Source organism: Coenobita brevimanus, chromosome 45 (genome assembly GCF_032717465.1).
Source record: "Coenobita brevimanus isolate Jiangsu-jjx chromosome 45, ASM3271746v2, whole genome shotgun sequence".
Classification (NCBI taxonomy): Eukaryota; Metazoa; Arthropoda; class Malacostraca; order Decapoda; family Coenobitidae; genus Coenobita; species Coenobita brevimanus.
This window is the reverse complement of record NC_136998.1, coordinates 40,692,337-40,707,348: the sequence shown is the minus strand read 5'-3', so window position 1 is coordinate 40,707,348 and position 15,012 is coordinate 40,692,337. Positions and strand designations below refer to the sequence as shown.

The 15,012-nt window shown below is 46.4% G+C and overlaps 1 protein-coding gene across 1 annotated transcript; it reads left to right on the top strand.

The window, feature by feature from the left end:
- The first annotated feature begins 7,766 nt into the window (after positions 1 to 7,766).
- On the top strand, positions 7,767 to 9,540 carry Uba4 (Ubiquitin-like activating enzyme 4). The gene is made up of 2 exons (XM_080271250.1): positions 7,767 to 7,997; positions 8,379 to 9,540. The coding sequence occupies exons 1-2, from the start codon at positions 7,804 to 7,806 to the stop codon at positions 9,538 to 9,540; spliced, it is 1,356 nt and encodes a 451-aa protein (XP_080127376.1). The 5' UTR covers positions 7,767 to 7,803.
- Positions 9,541 to 15,012: the final 5,472 nt, after the last annotated feature.

Below are 15,012 nucleotides of genomic sequence, written 5' to 3'. Positions count from 1 at the left end.
CTGTGTAATACTCGAAACCCACCTGCCAGCCTATGTATTAATTTTGTTTAGCATACTGTGTAAACTGTCTTCCTGTTCCATAGCAAAGAATTTGTCAATATACGTGTAAGGTTGTTGCCCTGTGTTTTTATGCCCTGTTCCTCTCATACTGAGTCTAAGCTCCGGTCTAGAAAGGGAACCCAGCTACACCCTAGGCGTTCTTAGGACGGGAAGCCAACCCAAAAACGCCTAGCATATCACTGATGGACAGCGGTGGTTCTTGACCCGGGCATACGCAGAGAGGAGCAAACAGAGAAATCAGCAAAATGGCAACGAAATCGTACTTACAGTTGCCCAAATTCGACCTAGAACAGTATGACATCGACACACATCTATCAATAATGAAACCATTGCTGAATATTGGGTTCGAAGTTGACAAGCAGAAAATAGCTGTCACACTACCACTACTGGACAAAGCTGCGGCCAATATTGCACCAAAAGTCGTCCCCGAGTTAACATGGGCGAACTTCACAAAATTGGTAATCCAAGCCATCACACCCTGGCTAGGAAGGGTAGTGGCACTATCCCAACTGGAGAGTTTAACATATGACGGGAACCTGGACGATACATTGATCCAGGCCAGGCGACTCGTCACCACCACTTAAGCCCGTCGCACATATGCGACTCAAGGCCCGACCGCGGCGCAACTCAAGGTTGTAACGGCTTTTGTCATCGGTCGTCCTTTGATTCTCCGACAAAGCCCGGACTCTGGAGGGCAGTCGTGAGCCGCTGGGAGACTCCTCGAGCCGCACGAATTTTTAACACGCACGTTAAAAAATCGTGGCCGCCTCACGACTTGCCAAAAGTCAGGTCACAGTTGCATCGTAGTCAGGAGTGTCATAGGTCAGTCCTGAAGCAGTCTTAGCTCAATTAGATACATCGTGATGCGTTCGTTGTGTGTCAGCATGCAGTCGACAACAAAAAAATGTTACAACTGCGTAACGAGTCACCGACCACAACCAGACCATGATCAGACCGCAACCAGACCCCGAGCTGACCATGCAACGCATTTTGATAGTCCAGTCGGTGATTCAGAATCGTGGCTCACGACCACGTGACAACTGCAAGCAGACCACAAGCAGACCACATGATGACTGGGCTAGGACTGATCCCAGACCATGCAAAGAGTGCGCCAAGAGTCTTGGCGGGAAACCGGGCACGGTCGGCGATCTGGCAACACCAGTCACACATGGCAACTGCATGCCGGAGAGCGAGCAGCATATAAAGCGTGAGAGGCCCGTGCTTGCCATCTTGGGGAGGTTGACAGATGGTCGGAGGAGGCTCAAGGGGGGGTCGTCGTGCATTCTCTGAACGTGTCACGCAGTCGTGTTGCATTCTTGGGAGGTCGTGGCTGACAAAAATCCGTTAAAATTTCAAACTTGAAGACTCGTTGCTCCTTTGCCCTATGGTTGCCTTGCGGTCACCTCGAGGTCGCCTTGTGATCTGGTCGCGTTCTTGAGGATGTCACGACCAGTTGTGAGGCATTCATTGGCAGATTAGATTCGGGGCCAGTGGGGGGGCATGGGAGCCAACTAGGACACGACCTTGAGTCCCGCCACGGTCAGGCTTTGAGCCGCGTATGTGTGACAGGAGCTTTACCCGGAGACAGATGATGAAACCCGGGAACAACACACATGTAACACCCTCCTTTAGAGTCCTCCCCCAGTATGGTCAAGGAGCACTTCACCATACACGACCCAATGGGGGACCTGGAGAGGGACATTCCACATAAACTTTCCCCCCGCTTCATGGTCCTGTACACCATCACACACGTCCCTAACCCCTACCAAGTAACAGTGGATTACAACAACACTCCCTGCACCTAAAGCAATCATCACGTGAGCATCTTCTATGCCACCACCTCCCCTACCCCTGCCCCGCATTCCCCCCGCCCTGTCCCAGCCCCAGCCACCACCCCCAATCCTCCTCCCGATTCCTACAGTTGCTACATCTTACCCTCATCCTCCCTCCCTTCCTCCCCCTCTCCCTCACCCCCAACCCCCCACCCGTCACGCTGCATATCACCTCACCTACAACCTCATCAACGCTGCAAATTACCAACCCACCACTAACCCCCCTGCCACCACCCCCCTCACCTCTCACACCTAGTGCCGCATCACCTACTACCCAGCCACCACCTCCCGAAACCAAGACACCCTCACACACCCATACGCCACCCTCCCTTGCTCCCACCACTATCTCATCCACACCCATCAACCCCACCCACAGGCTCCCACCACAAACACCTCCACCCCAGCCCTCCCCCTCCAACACCACACCACATGCACCCAGAGCGCCACGAGGTCTCATGCCCACCTTGCTGCCCACACCCACCCTGAAAACCATCACTCACTCTGGCCGCCTTTCACGCCCTCCTGCAAGATACACCACCACCCCCTCCCCCACCCCACCTGCACCTAAGGGGCAAACCTCCCCCTCCATTCACACCTCCAACACAACTGCTATCACACTCATGCTACAACAAGCCCAAATCTCACCCACCCCTATCCCGAGGGAATATAGCGGCGTTTTACCCCGGCATAAAAGCACCGCTGCCTCCTCAGTGTCCAGCACTCAACTCGATCCCCTGCAGGAACACAGACCTCCCACCATGAGAATGCGACACGCCACCTGGGCACCAACCCTCAGCAGCAAGCACCGCATCCGTGGACCTCATCACCTCCTGGAGCTCCTCCACACCCCTAGGAGGGGACTACGGAGGGGTAGACAGAGCGCGTGGCATGTTCAGTCAATACAGACAGAAGTTCACCTGGGCCGCGCACTCCTATTCCCCGGAGTACATTCGACGAGACCACCACAGTCTGAGTGCACTACCTTTCGGGCAAGCTAGCCGTTGCCAGGACTGGGATGAAGCTGACCCTTCAGCTCCAAGCAGCACCTCAACGATGGCCAGAAGCCGTGCAAAGCAAGCGATGGCCCATAGCCATTCTGCCAACAAGGAGATGACCCAGTCTAGGCAGGGTAATAGCTACCCTAGAGGCTCCTCCTGAGTCTTCAGTTAGGTGTGGAGCCGATCCAGAAAACTCGGTGTCCGAGGGTGTGACTGGGAACTTGCCACTGCAAGTCCCACCCCGATTCTGACGAGCAGTCCCCCTGCTGGAGAGTTGTATACTTTTTCTGTACACTGCCGGGTGGTCTGGCTGCACGGAAGAGGGGCGCCGGGTCGCGAGGGAGATGCGCCGTTGTTGCCTGGACATCCGCCCAGGCTCCGTTGTCTCCTTGTGGGGTTTGTGTCACCCCCTCACTCTCTCCTCCTGGGGTAGTGGTGTCGGGCTCATCCCGCCGCGCTGGTATTTTATTAATAGTTAAATTAAATATTTTTTTTTTTCACGGATTTCAGATGATTAGGCGTGTATGAACCTATGTGGTGAGCCGATTCGGTAAATGACAACCGATTCGGTTACTTGTCGAGTTGTCCCATCTGTTGTTTACCGTGTGAGGTGGAAACCTCCCCCAAACACATATTTGGTAAAATGATGCTCTCTATCTTCTGAGGAATCAGCAGCCGTGCGACACTATAGGACCATTTCAGTAGGTATCAGTGCATAGGTACGTTAATGTGTTGAAAAGGTCAGTGTCGACAGTGATGGAAGTTACCGCTTGTGTGGCCTTCCCATATCAGTATCATGTAAGGTTAGGTTAGTATTAAAACTCAGTGCCGGATATATTATCATACGCTTCAGGTATTATCATAAAAAGCTGGAAGCACCTTCATGGTCCAAGTTTTGAACCAGAGTGGTATCCATTTAATTCTTGCTGTTATCAATTATTTAATCTTAGTATAACAAAGGTACGCTGGTGCTCACGGACTGTAGGCTAACTCCTCAGATTGGTGAGACAGGAGATCGGGTGCACTGCTGTGGTGTATATCAGTTAGCTCGTTGCCCCAAAAGGTGTGGGTGGAGGTTTGAGTCCCATCAGTGGTGGCCAAAGATCTCTCCTGGCCTTTCCAAGTGATCCCTCTCTGCTACATTAGGAAAGTCCTCGTATTAAACATACCTAGTTCAAATACATTGGAGGTTAAGAGACTTACATTTCTTTTAGGGCTGCTATCTATTGATCAGTCTTGAATGCGGTTTCAGCAAAGACATCTTTCAGTGATGCATTAATAAAGTTACAAGGACACAGTAAACTTCATCATAATAATGAAAAAATTACATATTTGTATTACTTATGTATAACCAAAGATTATAAGTTGTTGTATACATAATTTTGTTACAAAATTTCAATCACAAGCATTTATCATAAATACTCATTATCTACCGTTATAACCTATATTTTGGTTACTGGAATACCACTGATCTAATCTGTCCATGAAAGCACCAATAGCAGGGGCAGTGGCTACCTCCTCAGGAAGGGAATTCCTGGCATTAACAACCTTTACACTAAAAGAATTTGCTCTGATTAGTGTTCTCCAGTGACCTCTCTTTTTCAGCTTACATGTGTTCGATCTGGTACTGCCTTCACTATATTCAGAGAAAACATTAGTCCAAATTTTCTATCCCTTTTAGGATTTTATAAGTTTCTGTTAAATTTCCTTGGTGTCTTTGCTCCAGTGTAATCAGCCCAACTGTTCACATTGTTCTTCACTCTCGAGGTCTTGTAGTTCAGGTACAAGTTTGGTCATTCTTCGTTGTACTTTCTCATGTTCCTGAATGTCTTTTTTATAATAAGGTGGCCAGCTTTGCACTATCTATCTATCTATCGCCAGACGCCTCAATCCCGTTTGGGGTGGCCACAAACAAATCGCCTCCAGGTCGCCCTGTCCCCCGCCATTTCACTGCCCTGCTCCCAACTCACACCCCCCTCTCTCATATACCTCTCCACCCCATCCCTCCATCTCATCCTCGGCCTCCCCCTTCCTCTTCCCCCTCCACCTCACTCACATACACTCTCTTCATCAGTCTTTCACCCTCCATCCTCTCCACATGGCCAAACCACCTCAGTGTGTTCCTCATAACGCTTCCTATCACATCCACACCACAACGCTCCTTTATATCCTCATTCGTCAGCCTGTCTCTCCATGTGACTCCGCAGGCTCCTCTTAAATAACTCATTTCCACTGCTCTCACTCTTGACTTGTGTCCTTCCAACAACATCCAAGCTTCACTTCCAAACGTTAGAGTTGGTATGACAATACTGTCATGTAGTAACTTCTTCACTTCCATGCTCACTTCCCTGTTTCTTATCACTGCTTTCAAAGAACCAGCAACCTTTCTTCCCTGCTGTACCCTTTCAAGCACTTCACCTTCCAAACCTCCATCCTTACTCATCACACTACCTAAGTACTTAAACGTACTCACATTTTCCAGTTCCATAAACGAACTCACATTTTCCAATTCCATAAACGTACTGTACTCACATTTTCCAATTCCTCACCATCCAACCTCGCTGTACATTCACTGACTTCACCTCTCTCAAAGACCATCACTTTACTCTTCCCTACATTCACCTTTAGATTCCGTTTCTTACACACTCTCCCAAACTCATCCACCAAGCCTTGCAGCTCCCCTTCGTCTTCACTCAACAACACAGTATCATCTGCAAACAACAGTACAGGGAGTTTCCAAACACTATCCTCTCTCACCAGGGCCACTCCAACATCCACTACCCTACCTTGTACCTCTTTTAGTACCCCATCCATGTACAGATTGAACAACCATGGAGACATGACACATCCCTGTTTCAACCCAACCTTCAAAGAGAAAAATTCACTTAGTTCACCATCCACACGCACTGCAGCCTTCACACCATCGTACATACTCTTCACAGCATTCAACAACTTCCCATCTACTCCATATATTCTTAACACTTTCCACAATCCTTGTCTATCCACCCTGTCATATGCTTTCTCCAAATCCATGAAAGCCGCATACAACTTCTTTCCCTTCTCTAGAAACTTTTCCACTAAAGATTTAAGAATGAATATCTGATCTACACAACTTCTTCCCTTCCTAAAGCCTCCCTGTTCTTCTCCAACTAATTTCTGTGTTCTTTCTCTAACTCTGTCAATAAGTATCCTATCATACACTTTTCCTATTATACTAAGAAGACAAATGCCCCTATGATTACCACACACTTCATTTTCCCCTTTTCCTTTGTACAAGGGAATAATTATACCTGACTTCCAATCCTCCGGGACTCTACCTTCCTCCCAGGCCAATCTGCACATCTTCCACATCCATTCTACTACTATCTCTCCCCCATGCTTCAGCATTTCACCACACACTCCATCAGTTCCTGGGGCTTTCCCAGATTAAAGTTTCTTCATTGGTTCCACAACTTCTATCCTACTGATTTCTTCCTGTCTTCTCACCTCCCTCCTTCTCCCAGCCATTCCCCAGCCACTTATAATCGCATTACTTCCATCCTCTATGTTCAACAATTCCTTAAAGTGTTCTCTCCATCTGCTCACTTTTTCTCCCTTCTCCACTAGTAATCTACCATTTTTATCTTTCACTCCCCTGCTAACTTCACTTCCACCCTGTCTTACTCTTTTCACCTCTTTCCAGAACATTTTCTTACAGTCCCTCCACTTTACACTCAAATTCCTTCCAAATTCCTCATCCACTCTCTTCTTACTCTCTCTTACTACTCTTTTCACTTCTCTCTTTCTTTCTACAAATAACTCTCTCTTCCGCCTCTCAACTTCTTCCACGCCCCTATTTCTCATCCATTCATTGGATGCTTTCTTCTTTTGTGCCACAGCCTGTCTCACCTCTTCAGTCCACCACGCTGTTCCTTGCACCCCCCTCTGTCTTCTCTTCCTCCAACACACCACATCACATGCTGCACATATTTCTTCTGTAAATATCCTATACACACCTTCCACGTCTCCCATCTTCTCCAATTCATATTTGCCCAATCGTTCCTCCATTTCTCTCTTATCTTATACTCTGCCTTTTTCTCATCCTCTTGTAACCTTTCCACTTTCCTTGCAACTACTCCTTCCTCTCGTCTTTCCCTTCTTCTATTCCTCCATCTTACTTGAATCCTAATTCTGGCCACCACCAAGTAGTGGTCAGAAAGTCCACTCTCCCAACCTCTATAAGCTCTTGCATCCATTACACATCTTCGCATCCTTTCATCCACACACACATAATCAATCATTGCCTTCCTTTCATTCAGTTCACCACCCACCCTTCTCATCACCCGCCATGTATACCTGTGGATCGTTTTATGCCTGAAGAGGGTATTGGCTATCACCAACCCCCTCCCAGCACAAATGTCCACTAACACACTCCCATTCTCATCTATCTCAGCAGGCACACCCCACTCACCAACTATTCCATCCACCTTCACATTCCCAACTTTACCATTCATATCACCGATCAAAAACACTCTGTCATTCCTTCCAAACTTTTCCATGCACACTTCTACATTTGTCCAGAACTCTTCTCTCACTCTTCTAGCACGATCTTGCGTTGGTGCATACACATACACAATCGCCCACATTTGTATTCCAACTTTCATCATCGTTTGATAAATCCAACTTATGAGCAGCACAAAGGACCTTGTTTGCCACAGTTTCCTGGTCGAAAATACTTTCATTGAAAGGGCTTAGAGGCATAAAATGGCCGTCTTCAACTGTGTCCAATTCAAAAGGTCTGTCTTGATCTGACTGTAATCCTCAGGGGATAGTGGAAACAAGATGAAAAACATTGCTAGAGTCAGTGGATTACCTGTATAGTAAAGATTTTAAATTATTTTAAAGATTCAGAGTCTAATACAGGTATTTCAGGAATGGAAAACTGGTCGAGAGAGAAGCTGATTGAAGAACTTAAGAAGAGGGATGCTGAAAATCAGAAACTAGAAGAGCAACTACAGAAGCACAAAGAAAACCTTGCAGCCATGGAGAGTAGTTTAGTGAGGGACATCAACAACCACAGTCTTCCTCTCCTGACCCAGCACCCACTTAGTCATGAGGAAGTTGCCAGGTACTCTAGTTGTGGCCACAGGCTTATCAGAACTTGAAGTTGGTTGACTGCAGGTTGAAGCTGCCTAGTAGTTCACTATCCTCCTTTGGGGGAACAGAGTTGAGGGGCATTCAAATACAGTAACTGGGCAGCGGAGCCTCCCTGCTTGAAAATCTTGTTATTATTTGTACAGTATGACTGTTCTGAAGTTTGTTAGATTTGTAACTCCATTCAGCTTAGTTGATAGCCAAGTGAAGTCAGACTGGTGTTCATTTAACCAAGTAACCAAGGAGACTCATACCTACTTCATAACTAAGGCTCATTGCAGCCGCAACTAAGTATTCAAAAACCAATTCTGTCAGGTGATAAACCACCTATATCCAACATCCATTTCCCCTTCAGGTACTCTCGGCAGCTGATCCTTCCAGAATTCGGGCCCCGGGGTCAGAAAAAACTGTCAGCAGCATCTGTGTTGATAGTTGGCTGTGGAGGTCTAGGGTGCCCTGCTGCTGTTTACCTCACGGCCGCAGGTGTGGGGCGGTTGGGACTGATTGACTATGACAAGGTTGAGTTAAGTAATCTCCATAGGCAAGTCTTACACACGGAGGCTCGAGTGGGAGTGTCCAAAGCTGCCTCAGTAGCAGTGGCAGTGACGGCTCTTAACAGGAGCGTAGAAACTGTGCCTTACGAAGTCTCTCTCACAAGCAACACAGCCTTACAGATCATCAGGAAGTATGATCTAGTCCTGGACTGTACAGATAATGTTGCCACAAGGTACTTGCTCAATGATGCATGTGTTCTGGCTAATAAGTCTTTAGTTTCTGGATCAGCACTCAGGTATGAGGGTCAGTTAACTGTTTATCACCATGATGGCGGCCCTTGTTTCCGATGCATCCATCCCAAGCCCCCCCCACCCGAAACAGTGACCAATTGTTCTGATGGAGGTGTTTTAGGTGTGGTGCCAGGAATAATAGGCTGCATGCAAGCTCTTGAGGCCATAAAGATAGCCAGTGGCCTTGGAACGCCACTTTCACAGAAGCTACTCCTCTTTGAAGCTCTACAAGGAACATTTCGCACAGTGAAGCTTAGAGGCAGTCGAAGCACTTGCGAGGTCTGTGGAGAAACACCCACTATTACCAAACTCATTGATTATGAGCAGTTCTGTGGAGCAGCAGCAACAGATAAAGACAAGGGAGTTATGTTATTAGGAGAAAATAAGAGAATAACAGTTGAGGAATACAAAGCCCTTCTAATATCAAACATTTCTCATTTGCTAATTGACGTCAGACTTCCTGTTGAGCTGGAAATTTGTGCTCTTCCTAACAGCATCAATGTTCCCCTCAAACAACTAGCAAAGCCTGAAAGTATAACCACCATTAGAGAGAGACTATTAAATGCTGGAGCAAAGAGAATTTACTGTGTGTGCCGGAGGGGGAATGACTCACAGCTGGCTGTTAATGAGCTGGAATCTGCTCTCGCTCAGGAGGACTTGGTTATTAAGGATATAATTGGAGGTCTTACTGCTTGGGCCAATAAAATAGATCCTTCTCTCCCAGTATATTAACACAGTCCCATGATGTATTTTATTTAGCCTTGCATCATCCTGGATAATTTTTGTCAGCTTATGGAAGACTTGTAGTGAAGGGGGAAATGAAGGCTATATCAAACTTTAGAATTTGAAAAGTTTTCCCAAAGCTGAACAGAATAATCTGCATAGCAAGAATACATCACTGGACTGAGGGGACTACCTCTTGCCCAACATTCCATTCCAGTTACTCACGGCGATTGTTACTTTTACAAATTGTTACACAAATCTTTCCCTCCCCCCCCCCCCTTTTTTTTTTTCCAGTTTTCAGCAACTGTTGGGAAATAACTGGTCTGGGCTCTGGATATAGTTCCCAGTCCACTGAAAACATTTCCTGTATCATGGTCATCCTATATATGGAAATCTCTTACCAGGAAGCATGGTGTCATTTTTCTGTATGTACTGGGTATATACAGTAATGATTGTATAAAATTTTCAAGGCAGCACCAATCCTAATGCCAAATTGCCTTGGACTGCTGTTATGGCAATTTGTAATTCCTGCTACTAGTCAACATCATTGTTATTCTGATTCTGCATTTTTATAATCTGTATATACTAATACAGTATAATACCCCAACACTTTAGTGTCTTTCAGTTACCTTATACTGTTATACATGTATAGTGATAAGATTACATATGCTGTATAACAAGAGGCAGGTATCCATGTCAAACAACATTCACAGTAATGAAAATATATCACAGTAAGCTACATGGCAAAGAAACCAGGAAATGAATGAATGAATAGTGAGAAAATACTAGCACCAAGGGTGGAAAGCTATGTGGCACTGGCAGTAAAGAACGGAGGACAATTAAATTAGATGCAGAAAACGCAGAGCAGAAAGAAAGGCAATAATATTCAAAATACAAAAAGTATGAGAATCACCAAAGAAATAAGCGATTACTGTAATGTGAGATGAGGCGTGATGGAGAGAAAGGGGAAAGCAGAGACAGGTGGGTCAACGGGCAGTTGAGGAAAAAAGTGACGGATAGCCAAGAGGAAGTTACAGCGTGAACAGAGAGGCGGAGGGTCACCACTCATTAAATGACTGTGAGTGAGGTGGGTATGACCCAGGCAAAGACAAGCAAGAACAGTCTCTCACTGACATTTGCCATGGTCACAAACTTCCAAAAGTTGCCAGTGCTTACCTGATAACTCAGTTGAGGTCAGTCAACTCTTCCTAGCTCACACAGCCGTGTACTTTCTAAAATACCTTCCGTGATACTGTAATTATTAGTGATCAGTACATCATTTCTGAAATAATGTAATCCTTACTTATTATACCAGTTTTCTAGACATGATTTACCAAGCAAAATATTGCATGACAGTTACTAAAATACATAAAACGACAAGTGGTGCAATGGCATTTATCACATAATATTACAAGTCTCACTGCAAGTTTATTTTGAAACGCCTATCACGCAGTTTTCAAACAGATTAATGGTGCATCTGGCAAATACTGAAGTAAATGTATTTGAGAGACAGAGCAGCAGAACGAGCCAGTGAGTCTGCCTGCCGAAATCGCGAGCGCTAAATGAGCCTAACCTGTGGTGTGAGGCCAAGGCAGTTGGGTTGAGGGGAAATAGACCAAAGAAGAACAAAAGGTTTAACAATATGAAGCTTGTTGGCTACCTGGGAATCCCAAAAAATTTGCCAGATGTCGTAGAAGGGGCAAGTAAGAATAGGAAAACAATCAAGAGCAGGGATAGACCGAGAAGACGTGAGAGGCAGAGCAACAGAACGAGCCAGTGAGTCTGCACGTTCATCACCAGTGACCCTAACATGACTAGGGACCCAACAAAATTGAATCAACTTCTTACACACAGAGAAATGGAAGAGCCACTCTTGAATTTGGGTGACAAGGGGATGAGAAGAAGAGGTCTGTAGAGACGATAACGCACTGTGAGAGTCAGAGAAGATAACAAAAGAGGAGAAAGAGGACTGAAACAGAGATGCAAAAAAAATGGCATAAAGTTCCGCCGTGAGAACACCTGCAATAGAAGGAAGGGGACCAGAAAAAGAACTCAGGGGAGACGACAGTGAACTCAGCACCATGAAGAGATTAGGAACCATCGGTAAAGACAGAAGTAGCAGACGAGTGAGAAGACGTGTTCAAGAAAAAGGGAGCAGAAAACGACAGGAGAAAGAAGAGAGCGAGAACAGAGGAGAAAGGAAAAGCAGACTACAGGGATAGGTAGAAGCCAAAGGAGGGAAAAAACAGGATGAAGGGAAGAATGGGTGGAAAGGTGAAATTGATAGAATGAAGAAAGTCAGGGACACAGAGGGAGAAAGGAAGAAGATGAGAGGCAGACTGAAAAGAACAGCAAAGAGAGGAAAGAGGGTGGAGCAATTGATTAGAGGGAAACTGAAGCAGGCATGCATAAGACTTACCTGTAAGGAGAGAACGACGAGAAGAGAGGGGTGGGGAATGCCCAATTCGACGCAAAGGCTCGTGGCCGGGGTTAAGCAAAATGCACCTGTGGCTAAACGAAGACCAGTATGATGAAGGGAATTGAGTTTTGAAAGAGTACGGGCAGAGGCAGAAGAATAGACTTGACACTCATAATCAAGTTTAGAAAAAATAAGGACAGAGTGGAGACAAAGAAACGTGGTGTGATCAGAGCCACGCAAAAGATGAGACAGAGTTTGTTGTAAGCGAAGGCAATGAAGAGTAGAAGAACAAAGGAAAGAAACATGCACATTCCAGTTTAACTGAGAGTCAAAAACAAGACCGAGAAAGGTCGCAGAAGACTGATAAGGAAGAGGGTGTCATACAGGTAAATGTTGGTTGAGGTTTAGTACGGGAACAAGTAAACGACATTGCATAAAACATGAAGGTAGAGAAATGGAAACCATGAGTGGTGGCCCAAGTGGAGGCTGCTGTAATGGCGGACTGAACAAGGGATTGCAGATAAGGGAGATCCGAACTCGCATCGTAACAAAATCAACATCCACTCACTTAGTGTAGTGGTACTCTCCACATTGAGTGGCAAGTCACTAGACAGTTACCTTATAACCAAAACGTGTTCCCTACGTCACAGCAAGTGGGCTGGCGGAGAAAGAAGGTAAAGAGGGGACTATAAAAGAGGAAAATAAGCTCCAGTCAGCAGCACGAAACTGCTAACAAGAAGGACGAGGGACCGGACAGAAAGAACTAAGCAAAAAAAAATAGAAAAGTGATCACTGAAAAGAGTCATCAAGAACAGACCAGTGGATGTCAAGGGAACTAGAAGGAAAACAGAGAGACAGATCGATGCAAAAAAATGAACGAGTATGAAGGTTAAAGTGAGTAGAAGAGCCAGTATTGAGCAACAAGAGATCAGAAGTAGAAAGAAACTACTGTATTCAAAGAGGTGACCTCTTGGGGTGACAACTGAGTTACCCAAAAGGGTATGCCAGCAACTGAAGTCTCCTAGGAGGAGAATCAGAGGAGAAATGAAATGACGTATGGAAGAAAAGGCAGAGAAATCAAAAGAAATAGGAGAGAAATAGTGAGAGCAGACAGTGACTCTGCGGCAAAGAAAAAGACGGGAGGAAGCATAAGGGATAGAGATGAAACAGAAAGTGGTTCAAAAGTAACAGTGCTGCAGATGAGAACAGCAGCAGAAGAAGGAGGAGGAGAACCGAGAAAAGTAAAACCTGGAATAGGAACAAGGGAAGCATGGAGAAGTGTTTCCTGACGAGAAACAAGAAGAGGATCATGAACGGATAAGAGATGTCATAAGGATGGATGATGGGACGCAAAACCGCGTACAATATATTTTATTGTAGAAGGGCCATGGGAAGAAACAAGAATTAAGACCGGGAAGAAGGTGGTGGGCGCACATGACAGTCAGGTCGAGAGTACCCAGGAGGCATAGGGAGATTGAGGACTGTTGGAATAGGAGAAGAGTAAGAAGAAACAGAAGTTACAGAGGGGGAGGGATGGACAGAGTTGGGGGGAGGAGGAGGTTCAGGTAAGGAAGGAGGAACAGGAGTAGGGGGAAGGGAGGAAAGAGGTGGACATACATCCACAGGAGCAAGGGAGGACATGAAGGAAGTATGGCGAAGGTAGGAGACGATATCATGAAGGATCTCTGTGTCTGAGGGAGAAGAGATAGGATGGGTGGGGACCACTGGGATGACCTGAGGGTGCTGAAATGTGGACAAGGGGGAGGATGGGGTAGGGGATGGAGAAGTCAAACATGAGGGACGTTGGGAAGGCTGGACAGGAGAAACTTGGGTGGAGAGACCAGGAATGTGAGACGAGGAGGACACGCGAACACGTGGACGTTTGCCTACAGGAAGAGAAGGGGATGGAGGAGAGGACCAAGAACATACAGAGGTAGAAGGTGGGAGGGGGGTGAGGAACAGAGGATGGAAGGAGATGAATCAGGAAGAGAAACAAGAACAGAGAAAGAATTACAGACAGGAACAGTGGCTGAGACATGAGGGAGGGTGGAGGCTGGAGACCGGGAAGGCCCGAAGGAGAGGAAAGATGAAAGGACAGAAAAATCTTGGACAGAAAAAGAGGTGAAGAAAGGGAGGGTGGAAGATGATGAAGTGGAGGGGACGGCAGGAGCGGAAGAGGACAGGACTCCAGAGGGCCGAGAAACAACAGACACCTGAACAATGAAGTGCGAGATTTGTAGATGCTGAGAATATGAATCAAAGTTGGAAAAACCATGGACAAAGCTTGCAATGGGCTTCACGTAAGGCAAGTCCCAGCTGAGCTCACAGTTTAGCAATCTTGGATTGCTATGGGGCATTCCCCATATAAAACCAAGTGCGGCTCATGACAATCAGTACAGCACCGGGTAGTAGTACTGTAGAGCAAGCATCCCTGGCATGACCAACCTGACCACACATAGGGCAGGTGATGGCAGATTTGCAAAACTCTGCAGGGTGACCAAAATGCCAACACAACTGCCACTGGCATGGAGGAGGAAATATTCCTGCACAGGAAGACGGATACCCCCAACAATAACGTGAGTGCAGAGAGTACAACTGGCAAAAAGAACACGAGCTATGTATGCTGACTGTTTTCAACCAGCAGTGACAGAGAGTGAGAAACAGGACACAGAGATGATAGAATGCTGTTGGAGCTCCAGGATGGTTTGGATATCAGTGCTACACTCAGAAAATGAACGGTCACCAACCTTGATTTCAGGAGGGATCAACCAATAACTGGAATTGAGGCAGACATCCTTTTCCGCATAGATAGAAGCCCCAAAGAATCCATTACTCATCGTGAGAGAAGCTTGACACTCAGTTTAAACAGTGACCAGTCGGGAGCCATCAAACTGGGAGTGGAAAGAGACGTCCTGGCCTACATGAGAATGAAAGCCAAGGTAAAATTTTAGGTCATCATCCGCAAGAGGGGCAGAGGCAGGGACATTAAAATTTTTTGTCGAGGTAGGTGGAGGCGCTCACCATCCACACTCAATGTAGTGCTGCTCTCAGGTGTCCCTTTC